Here is a 19,744-nt window from a genome sequence, read left to right as displayed (position 1 = left end):
CATTAATAAATAAAATTGATGAAAATTGGTTCGAGGGTAGTGTAAATGGCCGTACCGGTTATTTCCCCGTAACATACGTCAAAGTGGATGTTCCATTACCATGAGTTACTGGCTAGAGATGTTACCAAATTTTTAATTTTGATTTTTTTTATTTAAATAAATTTATTACCTACTTTAATTTACAGAGAAAGATGGCCTCCATGTAGCTATTAGATAGGTATTGATCCAACATTCTGTATACAGTAATCAACTTAAATATAGGTACACCATTAAATTATTACTTTTTTTTTTTTAAATATATTACTTGTATTGGCTATGTAACTCATTTACAATATCGAGTAAATGTTGGATAAAACGGAAATATTTACAAATCTTAAAAAAATTATTTACAAAGATGTGATTTAACTAATTATTTATTACAAATATTTCGATTATTTCCAACACTAAGGAACATTTACACGGTACAATTGCGTGCAGCGTATACGAAGTTAAACAATGGTTTTTATGGAGAATTGAGAGAATGTTTATTACTAATTGATTATTCATTGATCATTTAAACAATACGGAAATGTTAAGTATTGCTTTTTATTTTCATTTAACAGAGAATAATCATGGTAAACATTTAATGTCCGTAATACATATACACCAATGAATAGTTAGTTATGATGAAATGATAAGTGATCTGACCTGGCACAGGTAAAAAAAAAAAACAAGTTATGTTACTGTGACAATTGATGTACGTTATGGATCGAAAATGTTTTGTTATATATTATGTTTTTAAAAAAAAAGCTCAATATTTTTAGTGTAATACAGATTATAGACATTATTAGTGTTAATATATTAGCTAATTGAATTTAAAAAATTAAATGTTCAATTCATTACAAATGTTTCGACTTATGATAAATATGCACTTACGTGTGTTAAATTATTAAAAAACAATGAAACTAATAATAATAATGCAGTAGAGGTGTCCTACAGAATATACTCAATGTTAATTAATTTTTTAAATGTTCCATGTTGTATTAGTGTAATAAGTGAAAATGTAATTTCTGTTTCAGGTGTAATTTGTGCAAAACGTTACGTTCGAATTGAATATAAAAGCTTTTCAAATCCTCTGATCACTGCATGATATGTATGTAAATAATATAAGTCGAAATATTAGTAGACAACAACTTTCGAAATTACCAAAGTAAATTAAAAATGTTTATTATTATTATTGTTATTCAAAACTGTAGGTTTTCAGTAAGCATATATGTAAAATGTTTTGTAACAACAACACTACACCAGATGGGTAACATAGAAAATACATGTATAGTCTGATAGGGTGAGTTAAAATTAAGAAACTTAAGAATTGTACAAATTATCAGAGGGGTAACATGTTCGCGTTCAAATTTTGAACTCGCTCAATCAGCAATAACTTTTGAAAATAAACGTTTAATTTTTCCATCTGGTTATACGACAATACATAGATGTTATAAATAAGTAAAGGCTACTATATTCTTATGAAAGTTGTCTTAAAATGTATCTCTGTTTTAAATGCTTCTCGAGCTACATCTTGCCTGTCATTTAAAATGTATTTTCAACGTTTTCCATGCCTGTTGCATAATATAAGCGTCTAAAACTGTTATTAATACATATGTATAAAAAACAATAAGTATTCTATTCTCTGCAAATACATTCTGCGTGTCAAAAGCTGTGTGTTTAATAAAAAGAAATTATATGTTTGTGAAAGTTATGCATATAATAGAAAGATTGCCATTTTTTTTCTTTTTTTGTTCTTTGCTTCGTGCTTAAATTTTTTTTAAAAGTCTGATAAGAAATTTGTGGTAAACTCAACACAGTTATAAAACTGTTTTGTGTACCTTTAATTTTAAAGTTCAACTGATATATTGTTCTATCATTAAAAAACTGTAAATTGTATAAATTTAACTTTTAAAAATATGTATTTGTTAAATTTAAAATACGAACAGTTCCTAGATTTAATAGAAGGAGATGTATACCTAATTGATTACCATTTGTATGTAGAATTGAATTTTCAGTTCCACATATGCAAATGAATATTGATATATCATGCAACTTGTGACACGTGATTTACTGCAAATTTTATTCGTAATGTTTCGATTTTTTTAAAAATTACTTAAGCAATAACGACGTTTGTTTATGTGCACAATATGCAAAGAAAGAATATATGCCTATAATATAAATAAATATTGCTTATTTTTGAAAAAAGCCGAACTTAATTTTCTGTAAAAAGATAGTTACCAAATTTCTTATATGTAGTCTATTTCCAAAATACTATAACTGTTAGACAAACATAACAAATGCAGTGTTAACGTTAATATGTAATTGTGGATCAATTAAACAGTGTAGAAGAATTATTATTATTTTCTTTTATACATAATAGGTGCATACCAAATTACCATTATTGCCGAAAAATTAAATAAGAATATCAACTCACCCTTCTCCCATCTGAAATTAAAATTTAAAAATCAGATTTGTTTTTATTGTTAACTTTTATTGCAACTCACCTTCAAATTCTTTATTGAATACTATAATCCTTTTCATCGTTATCATAGTAAGTTGGAATTTCCCAGCCTCGATAGTATGTTGCAACCCATGCTTGTACCAATCGCAATATAGTGTTTTACCTTGATCTCGAGCTGATCTTGTCAATTTTCGTCATTTATGAGCACAAAAAAGAAATTACACATTCCACTACGTTTATTTCCATTGCTGTCAACAATACTGTGGAAAAATTAATAAAGACAAAGTAGAAAAAAAAATATATACAACAGATAATACTTCAACGTTTGTTTAGATTTCTATAAAAGGAAACTCGACGAAAAATGGTGTTAACGATAAGTTAAACATTAACTTTTGTCTTAGTTAATAGGTGACACTACATGCGATAGTGGAACATTTAACACAAATTTCCCAACAACTTTTGAATATCTAATCCTCAGCACATCAAAAACTTTTTCCGGTTATTAATAATACCCGGCAATAAATATGTAGACAATTAAGTAATATTTTTTTGCATCTGCAAATACCAACGTACGATCGATTCGTAAAGTTTTATGTGCAACTTTTTTAATTTCCAAGTTAAAAGGAACGGCATAATGCAGTTTCCATGGCGCCATGTGAATTATGTAATAAAAAGGGTGGTTATGAAATAGTAAGGAAAAGATGTTAAATATTTTATATTTAGCTTTTACTAAATTTATAATATGCAATCATCATACATGTTGTGTTGTTTAAACCTACAGCCAGAAAAATATCACCACATATTTTAAACTACACTCGAGGAGGAGTTCATCTAGTGCACGACTGTCAGTGCATACGTTACGTCGTAATCTACAACTGTCGATAAACAGTTCATACTTCTAGAGTTTCCATTAATAAAGTATTAATAATTACTAAAAAATCAACGGGATGTACAACATTTTTAGCTTTAAACCATTTAAAACAAAATTTGTATAAAAACACCACTCTCAGTACTTTCTTTGTACATTTATTAAATCAGTTTCAGACATATATATTTATATATATGTATGTATGTATGTATGTTGTATGTTATGTATGTATATATAAAGCATTCGCGCAGTATTTATCATTACCAAACATGAAACATAAGAGAAGAATTAAGGCGTGCAGGAGAAATAAGGAAATAAAAATTAACCACCCAATACCAGGCAATTCGAGAACTGCAAGAATAGTACTATTTCATTTCAACAATCATCATCACATCGTAATCGTCGTAGTCGCTTTTGTAGGTAGGGTAGATATATAAAGTTACAGTTGTCGTAGTCATCGTTCTCTCTAACTTACTCAAAATAATTATATAATATTAATAATAATAATAATAATAAATTACATAAGTAACATGGATCATGTTCTCAACATTTCCAGAAAGACGTATGCTCTTTAATATACAAAATGGTACAATTAATAATGAACTATATACTATGTGGTTTATTAATTAACTAACTATTATCCGAGATCTGAAACATCTCACTACCAGTCCGAAAACCGAACGAGTTTGTCCACATTTGTTTTTATTTCGTTCTTCGTCTATTTAAAGGTATTTTAATACGCACACGAGCACCACGTGTCCATTATTTTAAACCAGAACGAAACAACGATGGGTGGTCCTTTGTTCTTACGCGCACAAGCGAAGTTGTTGAATCGGCGACAGTATGGTAGCAATAATTAATGGCCGCACGTAGTGACGACGATGCTACTATCAGCAGCAGCGATTAGAATTGAAACGATTCGTTTTATTACCATTTCTTTCCCTAAATCTTCTTTTGTTTACTACTTTAATCATTTCTTAGTTCAACTTTTACTAGCGGTCATTTTTTTTTTGTTACCGTTATTTATTCGAATCATTTACCATAATAACAGGAGCAATTAAATTATAATTCTTTCTATACACAAGTCTATACCAGTAGTACAAGCAGTTGTAATAGTAGTAGTAGTAATAATTTATTGGAAAAGGCCACGCGTATTTACAGGGGATGATTAGCTGTTGCGTGAGATTTGGTAGAGGACTTTAGAAAGTAAGAGGGCCACTTGTTGGTCAAGAATCTGACTCATTACGAGCGCGAGGAGTCGTGGTTCTTGCTGCACTAACAACGGCCGATTATCTTGGTGTCGTGCAAGAAACACAAGAGTGGCAGCTGCACGACGAAGCATGTCTAAACTAGTTCCCATCGAGTCTGGATTATCCCGCAAAGCACCGATTCCGTGCTGGTTAGCAACACCTAATGCACTCTGTTCGGCTTGCTCTATGAAAGCCACCAATAATGAAATACATGGCGACTGAAGAGCAATCAAACGCGCCATTCTGCTATCTGCCGCCGCAAGATAATGAAGTAAGTTTATCGAGAATTCTCTCAGAACTTGGTCCTCAGAACGGCAAAGATGTTTCGTTAAAACTGCACATAACCTTTCCAACCTGGGAAGCGGTGGCGTAGCAATAACCAGATCCACGTTATTATTCGTTACACACAGTTTACATAGCGCTTCCAGTGCCAGCCGCTGCGGCGACAGAAGGGACGAAGGACCGACGGATGCGAAAGGGTCTTGACCGTGCGCAGAAGGACAAATTGCCCAATGCAATAAACCATCTAGTAGAGGTCGTGCAACTTGTTCTGAATATTGGCTGAGATCTACATGTCCGGCTACATTCGCTATCGACACAAGAACATTTTCTCGAATTTGTAATAAAAATTCCCACCACCACTCGTTCTCTCCTTGCAAACTGCTGCACGAGTCGGCAAAATCGGCATCCTCCTGAAACAAACCGAAACAAAACGTTCTATGTATATTAGTACTATCGTCTAATATAAGACACCTAATTATTATTATTAACATATTTTTTCGTCTGTGACAAACACAAGACTTACCTCTCGATCGTAGTTTCGTGTTTTATGAGCGCGAAGGGGATGCTCATGGTGCAACAGAAGCAACTTTCCAACAAGAGATAAGAAGACACAACTTTTGGCAAATTCACTTTCATTGCCGGGGATAAAGGTCAAGCTGCGCAAACAATTAGAAATGCACACACATCGCTTTCCTAAATTGTCTTGACTTTCGGTAATGAGAACCAGGCTTGCCTCGTCTCGCGTATACGCTTCATCCTCGTAATCGGAAATACGTCGTCTTTTTAATGTACCCGCTGCGTCGTGTATTTTCAAATAAGTATCCGTACGTTTGTTGTTACCGTCATTGTCATTTTCATAGTCATTAAGAGCCTCGTTATTCTCGGCAACATTGTTCGAGCTACTACTGGATGACGTTTGCTCGTCACAGTTCGCGTTTTCACTCACTACTTCAGTCTTTATAAAATTCCCTTTATTATTCTCCAAGACGAGCACATCGGCGGCATTCTCAGATGTGTCCTTTTTAATTCGAGATATCACATCACTTAAACTTTTTGTCCTTCGTTTCTTTTCACTGAGTTTCGAGTAAGGAGGCGTCGTTTCGCTAGGCGATTTCGGCGACGAGGATAAGCCTTTTCGTGCGGCAGTCTCTTCGTCTGTTTGAGCCAGATCACTTTTCCTTTTACTTGTCAGCGTTCTATGAAAAGGAACATGACAAAATTCTGCGCAAAATGTTGGCAATATATGATCACCCGTCACATGCCAAGGATCCGTTATGATTTCTTCAAAAATGCTCTTGTAGCTTACTTCGCCGTTTTTATCCCAGTCTTTCTGATGATCCTGTACAAAAATATCATCACAACTGTCGACCAATTTGACAGGATGTCCCTTACGTGACATATGCGAGTAATTAATCGTTTGTTTGAGTAGTATTACTTTTGCGTCCGTTTCTATTGGCATTTTAACAGAACCAAGATCCACCTCGCTATCGTCGGCTTTTTCATTAGCATTAAATGGCTTGTCGAACATATCAGTCAGGCTTTTCTTAAAATGGTCTAAAAGAAGATCAAGAAGTCCTGCCCATTGATTAAGTCCAAAATATGCCACTGATGAGTCATCAAATAATAATATATTTAATACATCTAAAGCATAACAGCTTTCCATCAACAACCCCGACCGCAAACACATGATAAGTCTCCACGCATCTACGGGACCAACATCTCCTCTGCACACACGTTTACGACGATATAAAACGGGAAGCGTCGCTTCGATGCTATCAGAAGGAAATGTTATTTCACGTTTCGGAATTTGACTTTGTCCAAAAGTTCCGGTTGGTGGTGCCGAAGATTGAACTTTACCCGACTGTGGTGGCATTACATTAAATGGTTTTCCAGGGCGTACACTAAGCGGAGCACGAAGTGGAGAATTTTGGCCGACTCCTGGAGAAGATATTGGTGACCACTGTTGCTGTCCCTGTTGATTAGGCTGGTAATTTTGCGTTGCTGCTGGATAACGATCCCATTGTCCGCTTGGTCTTCCGCTCTGATTCCATTGTTGCGAACCTGCTGTAGGGGTCGAAGAACCGACATACGGTCCTCTATATTGGTTACTGTTGGACCAACCCCCTAAAATTTAAGTAATACACGTTCTTACATAATGCAATAACTTAATAATTATTACATACATACACATATTGACTACAAGTAAGTGCCGGAAAGATACAATATTAACTCTTCTATTTGCGAACAAATTACAGTGATTTGTTGGCAATACACTATTTTAAAAAAACAAAGATGTTTCATTTCAGAAAAGAGTGAGTGAAATGTACAAGTACATTTCAGAAGTATGAAAAAATTTTATAAAACGTATGGGTGGGTGTTTCAGGACTAGGGTTTTAGACAATACTAAAAACAAATTTTCAGTCTTATATGTAATATCTACTGTACTATAACCGAGAGAGAGCAATATGTGCAATTTAAACAGCTATTTTGTCAGTAATTCTTTACCTAAATTTGTTATAATATAAAAACAGATCAAATAATGCAGAGGGTACAGGCCGGCCCTTGAAAGATAAATAATCAAATGGAGACTTTAAAAATATTATTTACCGTATATTTGAGGTCTTTGTTGGCCATACTGAGAGTAGCTTTGTTGATCTTTGGCAAAATCTGGATGCCTCCTTGGGTGAGGGGCGGGAGGAGGCATGTTCTTATTTGGAGGACCTCCAGAATAATTTCCGGATGTACCACCCACACCCTGCAGATACAAGAGCGGAATAAAAAAAAAACAAAATAATGTAATTTAATAAAATGTAAATATTAGATATGCTGTCAGCACAGAGCAAAGTAGGTAGTACCGGCAATTTCTTATGCGAAGTGTACGGTGTGTTGCATACCTATTTACAAACAATTCCTTTAAATTTAATTTTTCAAACAATTTTTAACACAAGGAAAGTGATTAAACAAATTGTTCACAAATGTGAATTTCGGCCACTCGAAGCAATGGTGCTAACAGTTTTGAGCTCACAGTGACTGATAGGGGGGAAGAACTAGTTTATTTAAATTAAATTTGCCCTGTTACCTGTTCGGGTCTGTAATAGTCTTGTTGTGAAGGATATTGTCCAGAAGGAGGTTGAGATGCTGGTGGGCCTCCAACGGCGGGACTTCCTCCATATGTTGGTCTAGGTGAGTATCCTCCAGCTGAACCACCTAAAGAATAACGGTTATACGGGTCCTGTCCGGCTGACGGTGCGCCTTGGCTATTATTCGGACTCGTTGGGGATGCCGACGAATCGCTCGAATAAGTGGGATAGACCGTTCGAGCTGCAGGAGGATACGACGAACTAGAAGGATATGGTGAATACTGATCTGCTGGTCCTCCTGCGTTTGAGCCAGGATACTGATTGTAGCTTCCCTGACCACCATAGCCCTGCCCTTGTGGTCTCGTTGGAGTGCCTGCAGGATAAGGTGGATGAGAACCTCCTGGGAATGAACCCCCTCGAGGTGGCGGACTGGGGGATACATCGTCAAATGGATTCGAAACACTAACATTATCAGATGCCCCGCCTGCAGGGCTTGGATTTCCAGAGGGTGCACTGCCTAGATGGTTAGCACCTCCAGAACCTACACAATAGTGAAAACTGACGGTGAAAACTAAATTACTTATTCTGCGGCCAAATTTACTTTCTTATAAGGTTTCGTTTTTCTTCCTATCATATTATCTAAATAGTCCTTAATTTTTTATTTAATTACTCAACATCAAACGCTTTAAACATATCAAAATCAACAGCATTATATTAATATTTTTAGTTTAAATTACCTTCATAAGCGTAAGACGAATAATTAGGAACGTTGTCGATGTAAAATCCACACGAATATAGAGGAAACATAATCAACTTAACTTGCTTCTCTTCTACTAATTTAACAAAGAAATACTGATCTGTTTTAAACACAGCATCGAAGTTACTATCAAATAACGATATATCGTAATCGTTTCGTCAAGTTTTTTCTTTGTAAGGACATCTAAAGAATTCTTCAGTCAATTCTGACATCATGGAAAATAACACGATTATAAAACCTTATCTGACAAAAAACGAAACCTCAAAGTGTCATAATGTATTTTTTTTTTTCACGAAAAAACAAGCAGCATATTCAAATAATACTGCCTTGCATACAATAATACGCAAGTATGTACGTTTAAATCAAATTTTAGTTACACCGTCAAATTCCACCTTTGGCAATTTCCATCTTACAGTTCACCCTTTCGATCAAACGCCATTGCTTTTACTTGTGCAGTAATTTTCAATTTCCACCTGTTTCTGAACTTTTTTCTAGAAAATCTTACATATTTCTTTAGACGAAACACGAACATTACGAACGAATGATAATATGAGAACTGTATACTTTTAATATGATAAAGGAAAAAAGCATGTTAACTCTGTATTTATGCAATTATAAAATGATTTGTATCATAATCAAATTTTAAGAAGGAAGAAATTTGTATTACTGTAGATTCATAATTTACTTTAAATTTTAATAGAAATTTGCAGTTATAATTCTAGTAATGATTTTGATTTTTGTATTTTGTTTTTTTATTAAAAAGGCAATTATAAAGGGGAAATTGCCAAAGTAAGGAATTTTAAAAAGTGGGAAAGAAACGTTCCAAAAAAACAATAAAAAAAATTCGTAAACTAACAACACCAACAAATAAAGAAAAAAAATCATAAAGGTGGAAATTGAAAAATCACAAAAGGCATAACGCACCCTGCTTTCGACACGAACATAAGCAAACATTTTCGATCACAATCAATTAAAATGACTGACTCACCAACATGCCCAGAAGGGGCGTTGCTTTGTGTCCTTTGTGACTGCGCGTTATAATCCGGATTGCCTCCCGAAGGATAACCATAATTAAAACCATCCATTGACGCCCCTCCTGACCCCGGCGGTGGGAACGAATCCTGAGAATTTGAAGAACCTGGCGATGGTACTGATGCGGATTTGGCACCCTTCTTTTTAGAACTAGCCTCCACTTGATTTATAATCGGTTGCGGATCGATGCCTCCTCGATCAAACTGACACTCGTACGCCAAAAGATTTTTCGTATAATGTTTTCTAAGCGTATACGCCGCACTGGAAGAAGCACCAATACCCAACATTCCCGCAATATCTTTCCATGTTTTATTTTTCGTCACCTAAAATACAATTTATATAAACATTCCTCCCCCGATAGATAAATAAAAAATAAATCGATATGTGACGTAGGCACGTTAAATAAAGAATGCACCATAAAAAGAATAAACAAAAGGCACGCAATAACAAATACTGCTTTTTATCAGAACGATGGGCTCACTAGTTGGATTGATTATTTAGTATAACAAAACATCACAAATTAAAACGTAACAAGTGACAATATGCCTTATGTTAATAGACAAAAAAAAATACAACACAAAAGTACAATAGTAAGCGAAAATAAAAACGAAACACCCCCATTAATGTTTATATATTTGTTGGATTTTATCTACTAAAAATGTCTTGCCTACATCACACATTTTAGACTTCGTTGCTTTTCTTTTCTAAAGTACTGCATACCTCCATAAAGCCACCCCTTTCTTTAACATAAACGTATAAACGAAACAAATCGAGTGGATTTTTGGAAATTGTAGGGCACGTTGTTATAGGAGTACGGCGTTCTTCCATGAAAGCAAGTAACTTGTCCAGCCACACACGACGTTCAGGACTATCGTCCATTTCATAAAGCTTGCTTAGGCTGTCTGTCTTCTGCAAATATATTCTGTTAATGCAACACACAAAACAGTAAACCAATTACAAGCACAAGAGTAGTTTTTAATCGCAAACCGTACAACATGCCAGGAAGAAGAAAGCATTAGCAGACATAGCAATAATCTATTATAAATAAAATAGTAATAGATATAACCTTTGAACGATACGTGTCCGGGGGAGGCACATGACTGTTAAAAACCTGCAAACACCCAAGGGTTAGGATAATACACACTAAAAAGCACAATCATCGATTCTGGAGATGTAATGAATATAATTCCAGACGGACAATGAACGATATAAGAACCTACGCTTTCACATAAGAAATCCATGGTGGAATTATGATTCGGGACATGAACTACTAGGTCCAGACATTTCGTCAGCAACTGCAGGTGACATCTTCGGTGGTACAGCGTTGCCAGTTACCGACGAAACATCCAGACCTAACAGTTCGTTTAGACCATAGCCTTTCGGTCTGAATTATAATTCTACCATAGGCAATGAACCGCCCAAAATCATAACATTTACATTTCTAATTGTGAATAACGACTTTGTATGAAGTTACACAGAAATATGAGACAAAACACAACACAAATGATAAAAACATCATCATGTAAGGTAAATTACACATACACTGCTACAACGAAGAAAATGTGCTGTTATTTTATTAAAACTCCCCTAACTTTTCTAAATAAATTAAGACAAACCAAATTTATGATGAAAGTTACCATTTCAGTAATTCAGCCGCATCTCGACAAGACATAAAATATACCTTCATTCAATTCTTAAATAGAAAATTTGAATGTAGGTTTTCTAAGCGTAAATTTTTATATAAACATGTATCAAACACTTGCCGATACAAATTAGTGGAGTTTCAAATATAATTTTATATTTTTCCAATACATGGAACACTTAAAAACACAAACGTCTTGCCATGTACAGGTTAAACAGATAATCCCAATATGTTAAAACAATGCTAGCAAATAACAATGAATTTATCTAATCAGCTTGGTCGACAGTTAAACTATAAATATTATCCAAAACCAATAAAGGTACATTTCACATTTGTAATATAATACAAAGTATAAACTGCAAACAGACTCCGGTGCATTTCTAATGGTACCTATATATTTATATTATTCGTACATATGTATTGTACACGTATTTAATCATGACATTATTCATTACATCCCAGTACATAACGGGTAATTTTACTTACGGGACTGGCCGGAGTTCTGGGCCAACTAGGGCTGCTTAGTTCTCCATATTCGTCGTGCAAAGAATTCACGCTTGCAGCACCGGGTGAAGGCACAGTGCTCTGAGGAGTTGTCGAATGACTGTAATGTCCTACATCATTTTTACGAGATTTCGGCGTAACACATTGTGGGTCCTCTCCAGAGGCTATAGACGAAAAATAAATAACAGTAGTTGCATGATTATAAAGATAATCAATTGTCTAATGCAGATAATTAATCCTGGTTAGATACATGCATGATACTTTACCTGCGGAGGCGTTGGATAATGTGGACTGTTGCGACCCTTCGTCAATGGTCGTACCGTCGGGTCCGGTCGTTACGACCGATGTCACTGTATTACCCGAAACCGAGGTAACATTAGTGGACATCGAACTTGCACTTGTTGTCGTAATTCCGTTATCCATAATATCAGAATTAACTTGATGATGCGAGTTAGGGGTCGAACTAGGTGGGGGCATAGGTCCGTCATGGAGATGACTGTTAGTGAGAAGCGGGCTAGTCGCTGGCGGTACATTCGGAGGACCCATACTGGGCGGCGGCCCCATTCCAGTATGGTGATGACTTGTTGGAGGAGGACCCATCTGGAAATTTTGCGGAGGACTTGCGCTTAGTGGGGTGGGCGATGAATTACTCCCAAAACCCATTTTATGTTGAAGGTGCTGTTTGAGGTAGTGCGGTGGTCTTGCTGTACTGGGAGATGGGGAATTGGGTGCTTGAGGTGCTGGGGTCGCTTTTACACCTGACAGATGATTCCCCGTACTAACTGCTGGATTCAGCCATTGCTGGTATGGAGAAAACTGAGAATTATTCATGTGGTTCGATACAGAACGGTTAGGATACTGTTGTGGCGGCATGTTACTATTCGGTGGCGCTTGTGACACTGGGGGGCCGTATCCTTGAGGCGAATACTGTGTATTACTTTGCGGTCTTGGAGGGAAACCGCTTTGCGTGTACTGCTGTCCTGACTGATATATCGGCATTTGTTGGCCTGAGGGAGGAACCATGCCTGTATGACCCTTGTACCCTTGCAAATGCGACGGTGGGTAACTGCTCTGGGTTGCCATCGGGGAATGGCTCATACGTGTTGGACCACCGCCATCTGATTGACTGCTAGATGGCCGTGGAGGTATAGGAATGTTTTGTTGACCTATACAAACAGAAAATATTATAAGTCCCACTTAAATCATTATTTTTCCCAACAAGTGATAAATGCAGACCTAAACTAAAAAACACAAAATAAACTGTAAAACATACAGCAACATAACATAACATAACGACTTACCCACTGCTGGAGACATTGACCGCGAACCTGTTGATCCCGTTGGGGACGGTGTCGGCCTCATACCCTGCGAATTCGGCGTTCCTGGAGCAGGACCTCCTGAACTATCATTACTATTTCCTCCACTCAAATCCTAAAAGAAACCAATTCAATTTAATACAAAGAAAATGAAGTTATTATTTAAAAGATTAACCATTTCACATAAATCTTTCCCATTTTGATAAAAAAATTACCTAAAAGAAAAACTTATGCAGCATAACCATTAAATTGTTTAACAACTAATAGATTTATATATGTATATTATAAATAAACATATACATATTTAATAGCATTTACTAGAAATCTGAGGACATAATGTGACACATTCACAAAAGGGTTTCTTGTGGAAATCAAAAGAACATTTCCGTAATTTGGAAGCACATTCTGTAACACGAGTGGACTTATACTTTACCAAAAGTAACGAATTTGCTTTTTACGAAAAGCGATTTCTGAACTTCAGTACCGTACCATACCATAATGTGTATTGAGAAAGGTCAAGAACTTAATTATCACTAATTGCATATGTATACACATTACGTAATTTAGGCAACTGTTTCATGTAGTATCCGTTCTGGCGGCAACGTAACTTCCACAATCTGACAAGGTCATATTATACATCTGGCACACTATTATAACAAATGTTTATTATAAATATGCACTTCAATACATCCTTCTTTCTTAACTTATTTCTATTTCTGATAACTGATTAATAAAATGCAACAAACGGTTGCTTGGAGTTTCGTAAAGGCATAAACTTGCATTAACAATTAATTTAATAACGACATTAATTTATTTGTAAATTATTTTATCTTTGCAGTTAGACAGAATTTGAGAAAGTTTGTGATCATTCATGAAATGGTCACTAATTTTTCTATAATTTCATTCACGAGTAAAATATGATCGACAAAGAATTGCAAAAGAGAATATCGAACGAAGATTTGAATTTTAAATGTCAAGGCTGAAGCCTATTCAATAACAGAATCTGAATACTTAAATCGATAATATAGATTTATCTCACTACTCTGTAAACAACAGCAGTATACAGCATGGATTTTTCGGGTAGGGCAGTATTAATTAGTCGCAGTATCTAGGATAATTCAACTGATAAGAGTACATATAATTTTCAACAGTAAAGTAGAAATCACGCGGTTTTTGTCCTAATAGCTAATAGCGATGTAATATAAAATTATAAAGATTGTGATTACGTCCTATTTATTGCGACATATGTCTCATTCTGTTTCATACAATGATCATTTTATAACTCGAACGTTAAAAATTAATTTAACTTACAGCTGCATCAGGAGCGTGTGCGTTGGGGGTTGTGGGCTGAGCTGGTCGGTTAGAGAAATTCTAGAAAAAAGGAAAATTATACGTTAAAAAAAAAATAGAAAATCATTATCTTAGAAATCATTCCATAACATACTTGATGCTGATGCGAGGACTGATTTTGATGTTGTGGACTTGGAGGTAAACCAGGTCCAGGAGAATGACTGGGCTGCTGGTTGGACTGCGGAGATGATTGGCTAGAAGGGGCGGTTGCCGAAGGTGGTCCAGGGCTACCGGAACTGTGATGAGCACTTACCGGCAATCCTGGCCACCCCGTCCTACTCTCACCATAGCCCGGACTTGAAGACGGTGTACCACTATAGGCAGGTGATAACTAAAAAACAATGCGATAAGCAAGATTAGCTGCTAAGCACCTAAACGTTCAGTCAACCGTTGCGCCGTTTTCTTAGTTATCTGGACGTACAAAAAATTCAATATTTTTTAAATCGATTTCGACGAATATATCATTACAACAAACAGGACTTTATTAAATCGAATTTTTATCCTAAAAGGGTCTCTTTGTCAGTATATTTCGTCAAAACAGTGACTTTTAAATATATATAAAAAAAAATAATACCATACGGTTTTCACGCATGCAAAATACATATAAAATATAAACTTTTCGTAGGGTTTTATCGATGTAACCCATGCTCGTTAAATCAAGATGAAAATAATAAATAAAACAAAGTGCTTATACATGTTGCAATTACCACCTATGTANCATTGTTTTCACATTGATATACATACTACATAATATTATTGTATCACATCCGATCGTTTTTGAGATGCAATGATAGACTGACTAAAAGTACAAAAAATTAAAATTATATTCGCAACTCGTGTTCTTAATGGGGTACAGGTCGATTAAAAGGCTTTGATTATTTAGAAGAGATACATAAAACGTATGCAAGTGTACCTATGTAATATCAATTCTATAAAAGCAGTACAGATCCGGGTACATTCTTCAGTAGAAATTTTACGTAGGTATTTCTAACATTGTTCTTCAAAGCAGTATTAGTAACGCAATTATTTGAAATACGCATAATAAGTGTTTGAGAGTATTCGCTAAGGGATGTTATTATAAATTTTATCAAACAGAAACCACGTGTTTGACATATTTCAGTATGTCGGTACATTTAATTTTTAATAACGAAAAAGAAGGTCATAATAAGACAAACTGAAACAGAAAAAAGAAAAAAAACTCACCGTGGACTGATTACGATAAGAGCCGGTAGGCACCGAACTGGGGGTTGCTGAAGAATTATGTTTTTGAGGTGGCCATCCTTGGCCGTATGGTTGTTCTGGATGTCCGTAGCTATTGAATCGTTGCATGGGGTTCGAGGTGCTTTGAAGGAGTTTGTTGAGAGTAGGTGTCGGTCCCGTCGGCGGTTGGGATATACTTTGCCCTGTCATAAACCGCTGAGGAAAGCCACCAGGTAACTGTTTAGGACCACTGAAAGAGTGGCACGGACCGATATATATATGAATGTACGTGCATACTTATAATGTTGAGGATTTACGATAAAGCAGTGGAATAGTAACGATTATAAAATCCATTCATAAGTATGCCTAATTTATCGCCTTGAAATAGGTAAATCATTTTTTATTGTTATTTTAATGCAATACAAAAAGCCAAAACTACTAATACATTTTTTTATAATACTAACTACTTACTTTGTGACTACATATCAGCTTTGTTTTTGTCGGTTCAAAAAAAAAACATTTTTATTTACCTCTGATACGGCAATAAACAATAACACAAAAGCTTTATTACTTGTCAATTATTGTATCTCCAGTTCATCAATCGAACAAAATATCTACTACAAAATTAAATTATAAAATAATCGATATACCAGCATGACTTCGGTTTTGACAAGTACCTGGATACTATTTCGTTGAAGGCCTTAATTAAGCATTATGCACTTTGTTTTAAGAAATACTTTCCAGATTAGAGCCTTGATTATGAAAATGGTGAGGCATCCAGATATTTTGGTATTCATTTAATTAAACCCCTTCATAATTATTTCGTTAAGGGGACTTTTATGGGTTTTATTAATACCACCGAAATTAGTTCTTTGTTTATAAAAAGGCAAATAAGTTATGATCTCAGATATCATCGGCAATTACTATTAGAGACTAATTTAAACTAAACTTTTAATTCCACGGTTTATCGGTTTAATAGAAGATCGTGTTCCAGATCCACATGCTATGAAAAATAAAAAAGGACTTGATCCAATAAAATAAAAAAATAAAAAATTACAATTATCACACACAGCTAATAACGCTTGCATAGTGTTATTGAAAAGGCAATGGCAAATCATACCCAAATATCATCGCCTAATAACAGTCAATATTTGCAAGAGCAATATTTTACTGTTCCCAGTTATTTACAACATACAGTAAATATTCATTAAATATTAAAAATAACGAATTACTTAATTAAAAACATTGATTGGTACAAAATTAGCTAGCATTTAAATCATTGTAATTAAGGTCGTACAACAAACTGTCTGAACTGTAGTACCTTAGAATAAAGGCTATCCCATGAAATTTGCTTATCTGCATACTAGGTATAACTTTCTCCTAAATTTCGTCAATAAATAGCAGCAGATACACGATATTTTCTGATTTTACCATACACAAATAAAAGCATTTTAATTTTATGATGATAATTTTTTTTATCTTAATGTAAATATAATACATGTGAGATTCTTGGGTGGGTAGTTAAACTGATTAATATACATTTTTATGTAGATGTGGATTCTATGTTTTAATTAATGTGTTGATTTTCTGTAGAAAGTGCTCCCTCCTTTTTACAAAAATTTGTTCAAGAACTTTTCATTCATACATGCATACGATATATAAGTATATGCATGTATAAAATACAATAACAGTCTCAACAGGTAAGTCGTTAATGTTGACTAAGTTTCTTAACATTCAATTTATAATAATAATCAACATGCTTCCGTATGTCGGATAAAATTAATTTCAAAACAATGGCTCACATACTCACTGTTTAAATTATGTAATCGTTTATTGATTTGTTAATGAATACCGACAAATATAAAGTGCATATTAAGAAAATAAATAATAAGATTTAATTTTTTTTTTTGTATCTGTGTACGGCTGTTCACACGTTACTTGCGATTAGTGAAGGCCGTAAAGCAAATTAAACATCTGATAAAGGCCGGTTTGGCCGTGAACAATAAAACTGGAACCTAAACGGAGGTTGGCAATTTGCAGAAGCAATAAATCAGAATTCAGTTCAACAGTGTGATCTTCCTTTTCCTTTATGTAAAACAAATTAACTGAATCATCTTATAAATGCACGCACCGGTCTGTTTGTAAACAAAAAACACGTGCTAGGTATATCATATCATTGTTTTCACATTGATATACATACTACATAATATTATTGTATCACATCCGATCGTTTTTGAGATGCAATGATAGACTGACTAAAAGTACAAAAAATTAAAATTATATTCGCAACTCGTGTTCTTAATGGGGTACAGGTCGATTAAAAGGCTTTGATTATTTAGAAGAGATACATAAAACGTATGCAAGTGTACCTATGTAATATCAATTCTATAAAAGCAGTACAGATCCGGGTACATTCTTCAGTAGAAATTTTACGTAGGTATTTCTAACATTGTTCTTCAAAGCAGTATTAGTAACGCAATTATTTGAAATACGCATAATAAGTGTTTGAGAGTATTCGCTAAGGGATGTTATTATAAATTTTATCAAACAGAAACCACGTGTTTGACATATTTCAGTATGTCGGTACATTTAATTTTTAATAACGAAAAAGAAGGTCATAATAAGACAAACTGAAACAGAAAAAAGAAAAAAAACTCACCGTGGACTGATTACGATAAGAGCCGGTAGGCACCGAACTGGGGGTTGCTGAAGAATTATGTTTTTGAGGTGGCCATCCTTGGCCGTATGGTTGTTCTGGATGTCCGTAGCTATTGAATCGTTGCATGGGGTTCGAGGTGCTTTGAAGGAGTTTGTTGAGAGTAGGTGTCGGTCCCGTCGGCGGTTGGGATATACTTTGCCCTGTCATAAACCGCTGAGGAAAGCCACCAGGTAACTGTTTAGGACCACTGAAAGAGTGGCACGGACCGAACCCGTGTATACTTCCATCACCGCTACTATGAACGTCCCTATTGCCGAACGGAAAACTATAACAATTTCCATCACCGACCACAGGGCTTTCGGTTCCAGAAGCCGGGACAACTTGGTACAAGCCAGTTTCACCGGTGGGCCCCATTTCAGATTCGCCGAGAGCTTGCTCGCCTCCATCCTGTCGATATTGACTCATGGTGCTTGCTTTTGCTTTTGTAACCACTACACTGCCACTTCCGCGAACACTACTCTTTTCGGTTCCATTTTGTAACAACGAATTCCGCAGATTCAGATGCTGATCCGACTGCACTTTTTCGTTACTCACGTCATTTGGTTGCTTTTCGGCCTGCGTTGCAGCCATGTTAAGAAAAACGGCTCCAATCGAGCTTAGACAATCGCTGCCAACACCCCGCCGTTTTGTTCATGAAAGAACACTTTTCATTTTTGGGGTATAAATCGCTTATACGGCGACGAAAACGCATAATAGACAACTCACTGAAACACTAGATACACACAATAAACAGTACAAGCCACGAAACTTTTTACGGAATCAAAAAGGATGGATACATCTGACACACAACTTAATTCACTACCTACTCCAATAACACGAAGGAGGTTATGGGAGATGGTGCCATATTCCTACATCGCCATTTTAATTTCTTTCTTAAATATCTCTCCTTTATTAATTCTTATATTCTTGCACTATATTGAACAGTTTAGTACACCTTAATTTAACATTACTTGACTTTAGATATTCCTCTAAATATTAAATATAGACACTAAAAGTCTAGTACTACATCATGAACTTGTTATTTACACACATCGTTGCTTCGTTTCACACTTACAACCTTTTATTCCCCTAGATGGTTATGTTTTTACAGAGAGGCGGGCAATTTGAAATGAGGTAATCTATATATCACGTGCTCACTTTTCAGAAGAATTTAAAATCAGTCGATATTGTATTTTATTTCAAAAGCTTTAATACTAACATTTATACATATATCGTGTTCCAGATCCACATGCTATGAAAAATAAAAAAGGACTTGATCC

The 19,744-nt window shown here is 35.1% G+C and overlaps 3 protein-coding genes across 9 annotated transcripts in view; 1 reads left to right on the top strand and 2 right to left on the bottom strand.

The window, feature by feature from the left end:
* The window catches only part of LOC108743114 (endophilin-A), a 23,753-nt gene extending 21,375 nt beyond the window's left edge, over positions 1 to 2,378 (top strand). Inside the window, exons 13-14 of one of the 2 annotated variants that reach the window (XR_003231987.1) lie at positions 29 to 261; positions 1,059 to 2,378. Coding sequence is in view for 1 of the 2 variants with exons in the window: in XM_025978772.1 (XP_025834557.1) it covers positions 29 to 104 (76 nt within the window). In the remaining variant the exon portion in view is untranslated. Of the gene's footprint in view, positions 1 to 28 lie in introns of both variants that reach the window. The other variant, XM_025978772.1, reaches the window with a different exon arrangement.
* Positions 1 to 3,085, bottom strand: part of LOC108743113 (replication protein A 70 kDa DNA-binding subunit-like) — a 27,550-nt gene extending 24,465 nt beyond the window's left edge. For both annotated transcript variants that reach the window (XM_018478552.2, XM_018478553.2), the window contains exons 1-2: positions 2,529 to 3,085; positions 2,459 to 2,469 (exon numbers count right to left, since the gene is read on the bottom strand). In XM_018478552.2, coding sequence (XP_018334054.1) covers positions 2,459 to 2,469; positions 2,529 to 2,574 — 57 coding nt within the window. In that variant the 5' untranslated portion in view covers positions 2,575 to 3,085. The remainder of the gene's footprint in view (positions 1 to 2,458; positions 2,470 to 2,528) is intronic.
* Positions 3,086 to 3,194: 109 nt separating this feature from the next.
* On the bottom strand, positions 3,195 to 19,532 carry LOC108743107 (trithorax group protein osa). 5 transcript variants are annotated; one of them, XM_025978714.1, is made up of 14 exons: positions 18,671 to 19,532; positions 15,770 to 16,014; positions 14,661 to 14,897; positions 14,528 to 14,587; positions 13,202 to 13,331; positions 12,167 to 13,066; positions 11,883 to 12,064; positions 10,821 to 10,865; positions 10,475 to 10,663; positions 9,711 to 10,077; positions 7,965 to 8,506; positions 7,493 to 7,640; positions 5,409 to 7,009; positions 3,195 to 5,295 (listed from the first exon to the last, which is right to left on the bottom strand). In XM_025978714.1, the coding sequence occupies exons 1-14, from the start codon at positions 19,053 to 19,055 to the stop codon at positions 4,522 to 4,524; spliced, it is 5,805 nt and encodes a 1,934-aa protein (XP_025834499.1). In that variant the 5' UTR covers positions 19,056 to 19,532; the 3' UTR covers positions 3,195 to 4,521. The 5 variants fall into 5 exon arrangements, with proteins under 5 accessions (XP_025834499.1, XP_025834502.1, XP_025834503.1 ...); XM_025978717.1 differs by having other exon boundaries at positions 7,965 to 8,338; XM_025978718.1 differs by lacking the exon at positions 10,475 to 10,663.
* Between the last annotated feature and the right edge of the window lie 212 nt (positions 19,533 to 19,744).

Source organism: Agrilus planipennis, unplaced genomic scaffold (assembly GCF_000699045.2).
Source record: "Agrilus planipennis isolate EAB-ADULT unplaced genomic scaffold, Apla_2.0 scaffold88, whole genome shotgun sequence".
In the NCBI taxonomy this organism is placed as follows: Eukaryota; Metazoa; Arthropoda; class Insecta; order Coleoptera; family Buprestidae; genus Agrilus; species Agrilus planipennis.
This window is presented reverse-complemented; position numbering and strand designations above follow the sequence as displayed.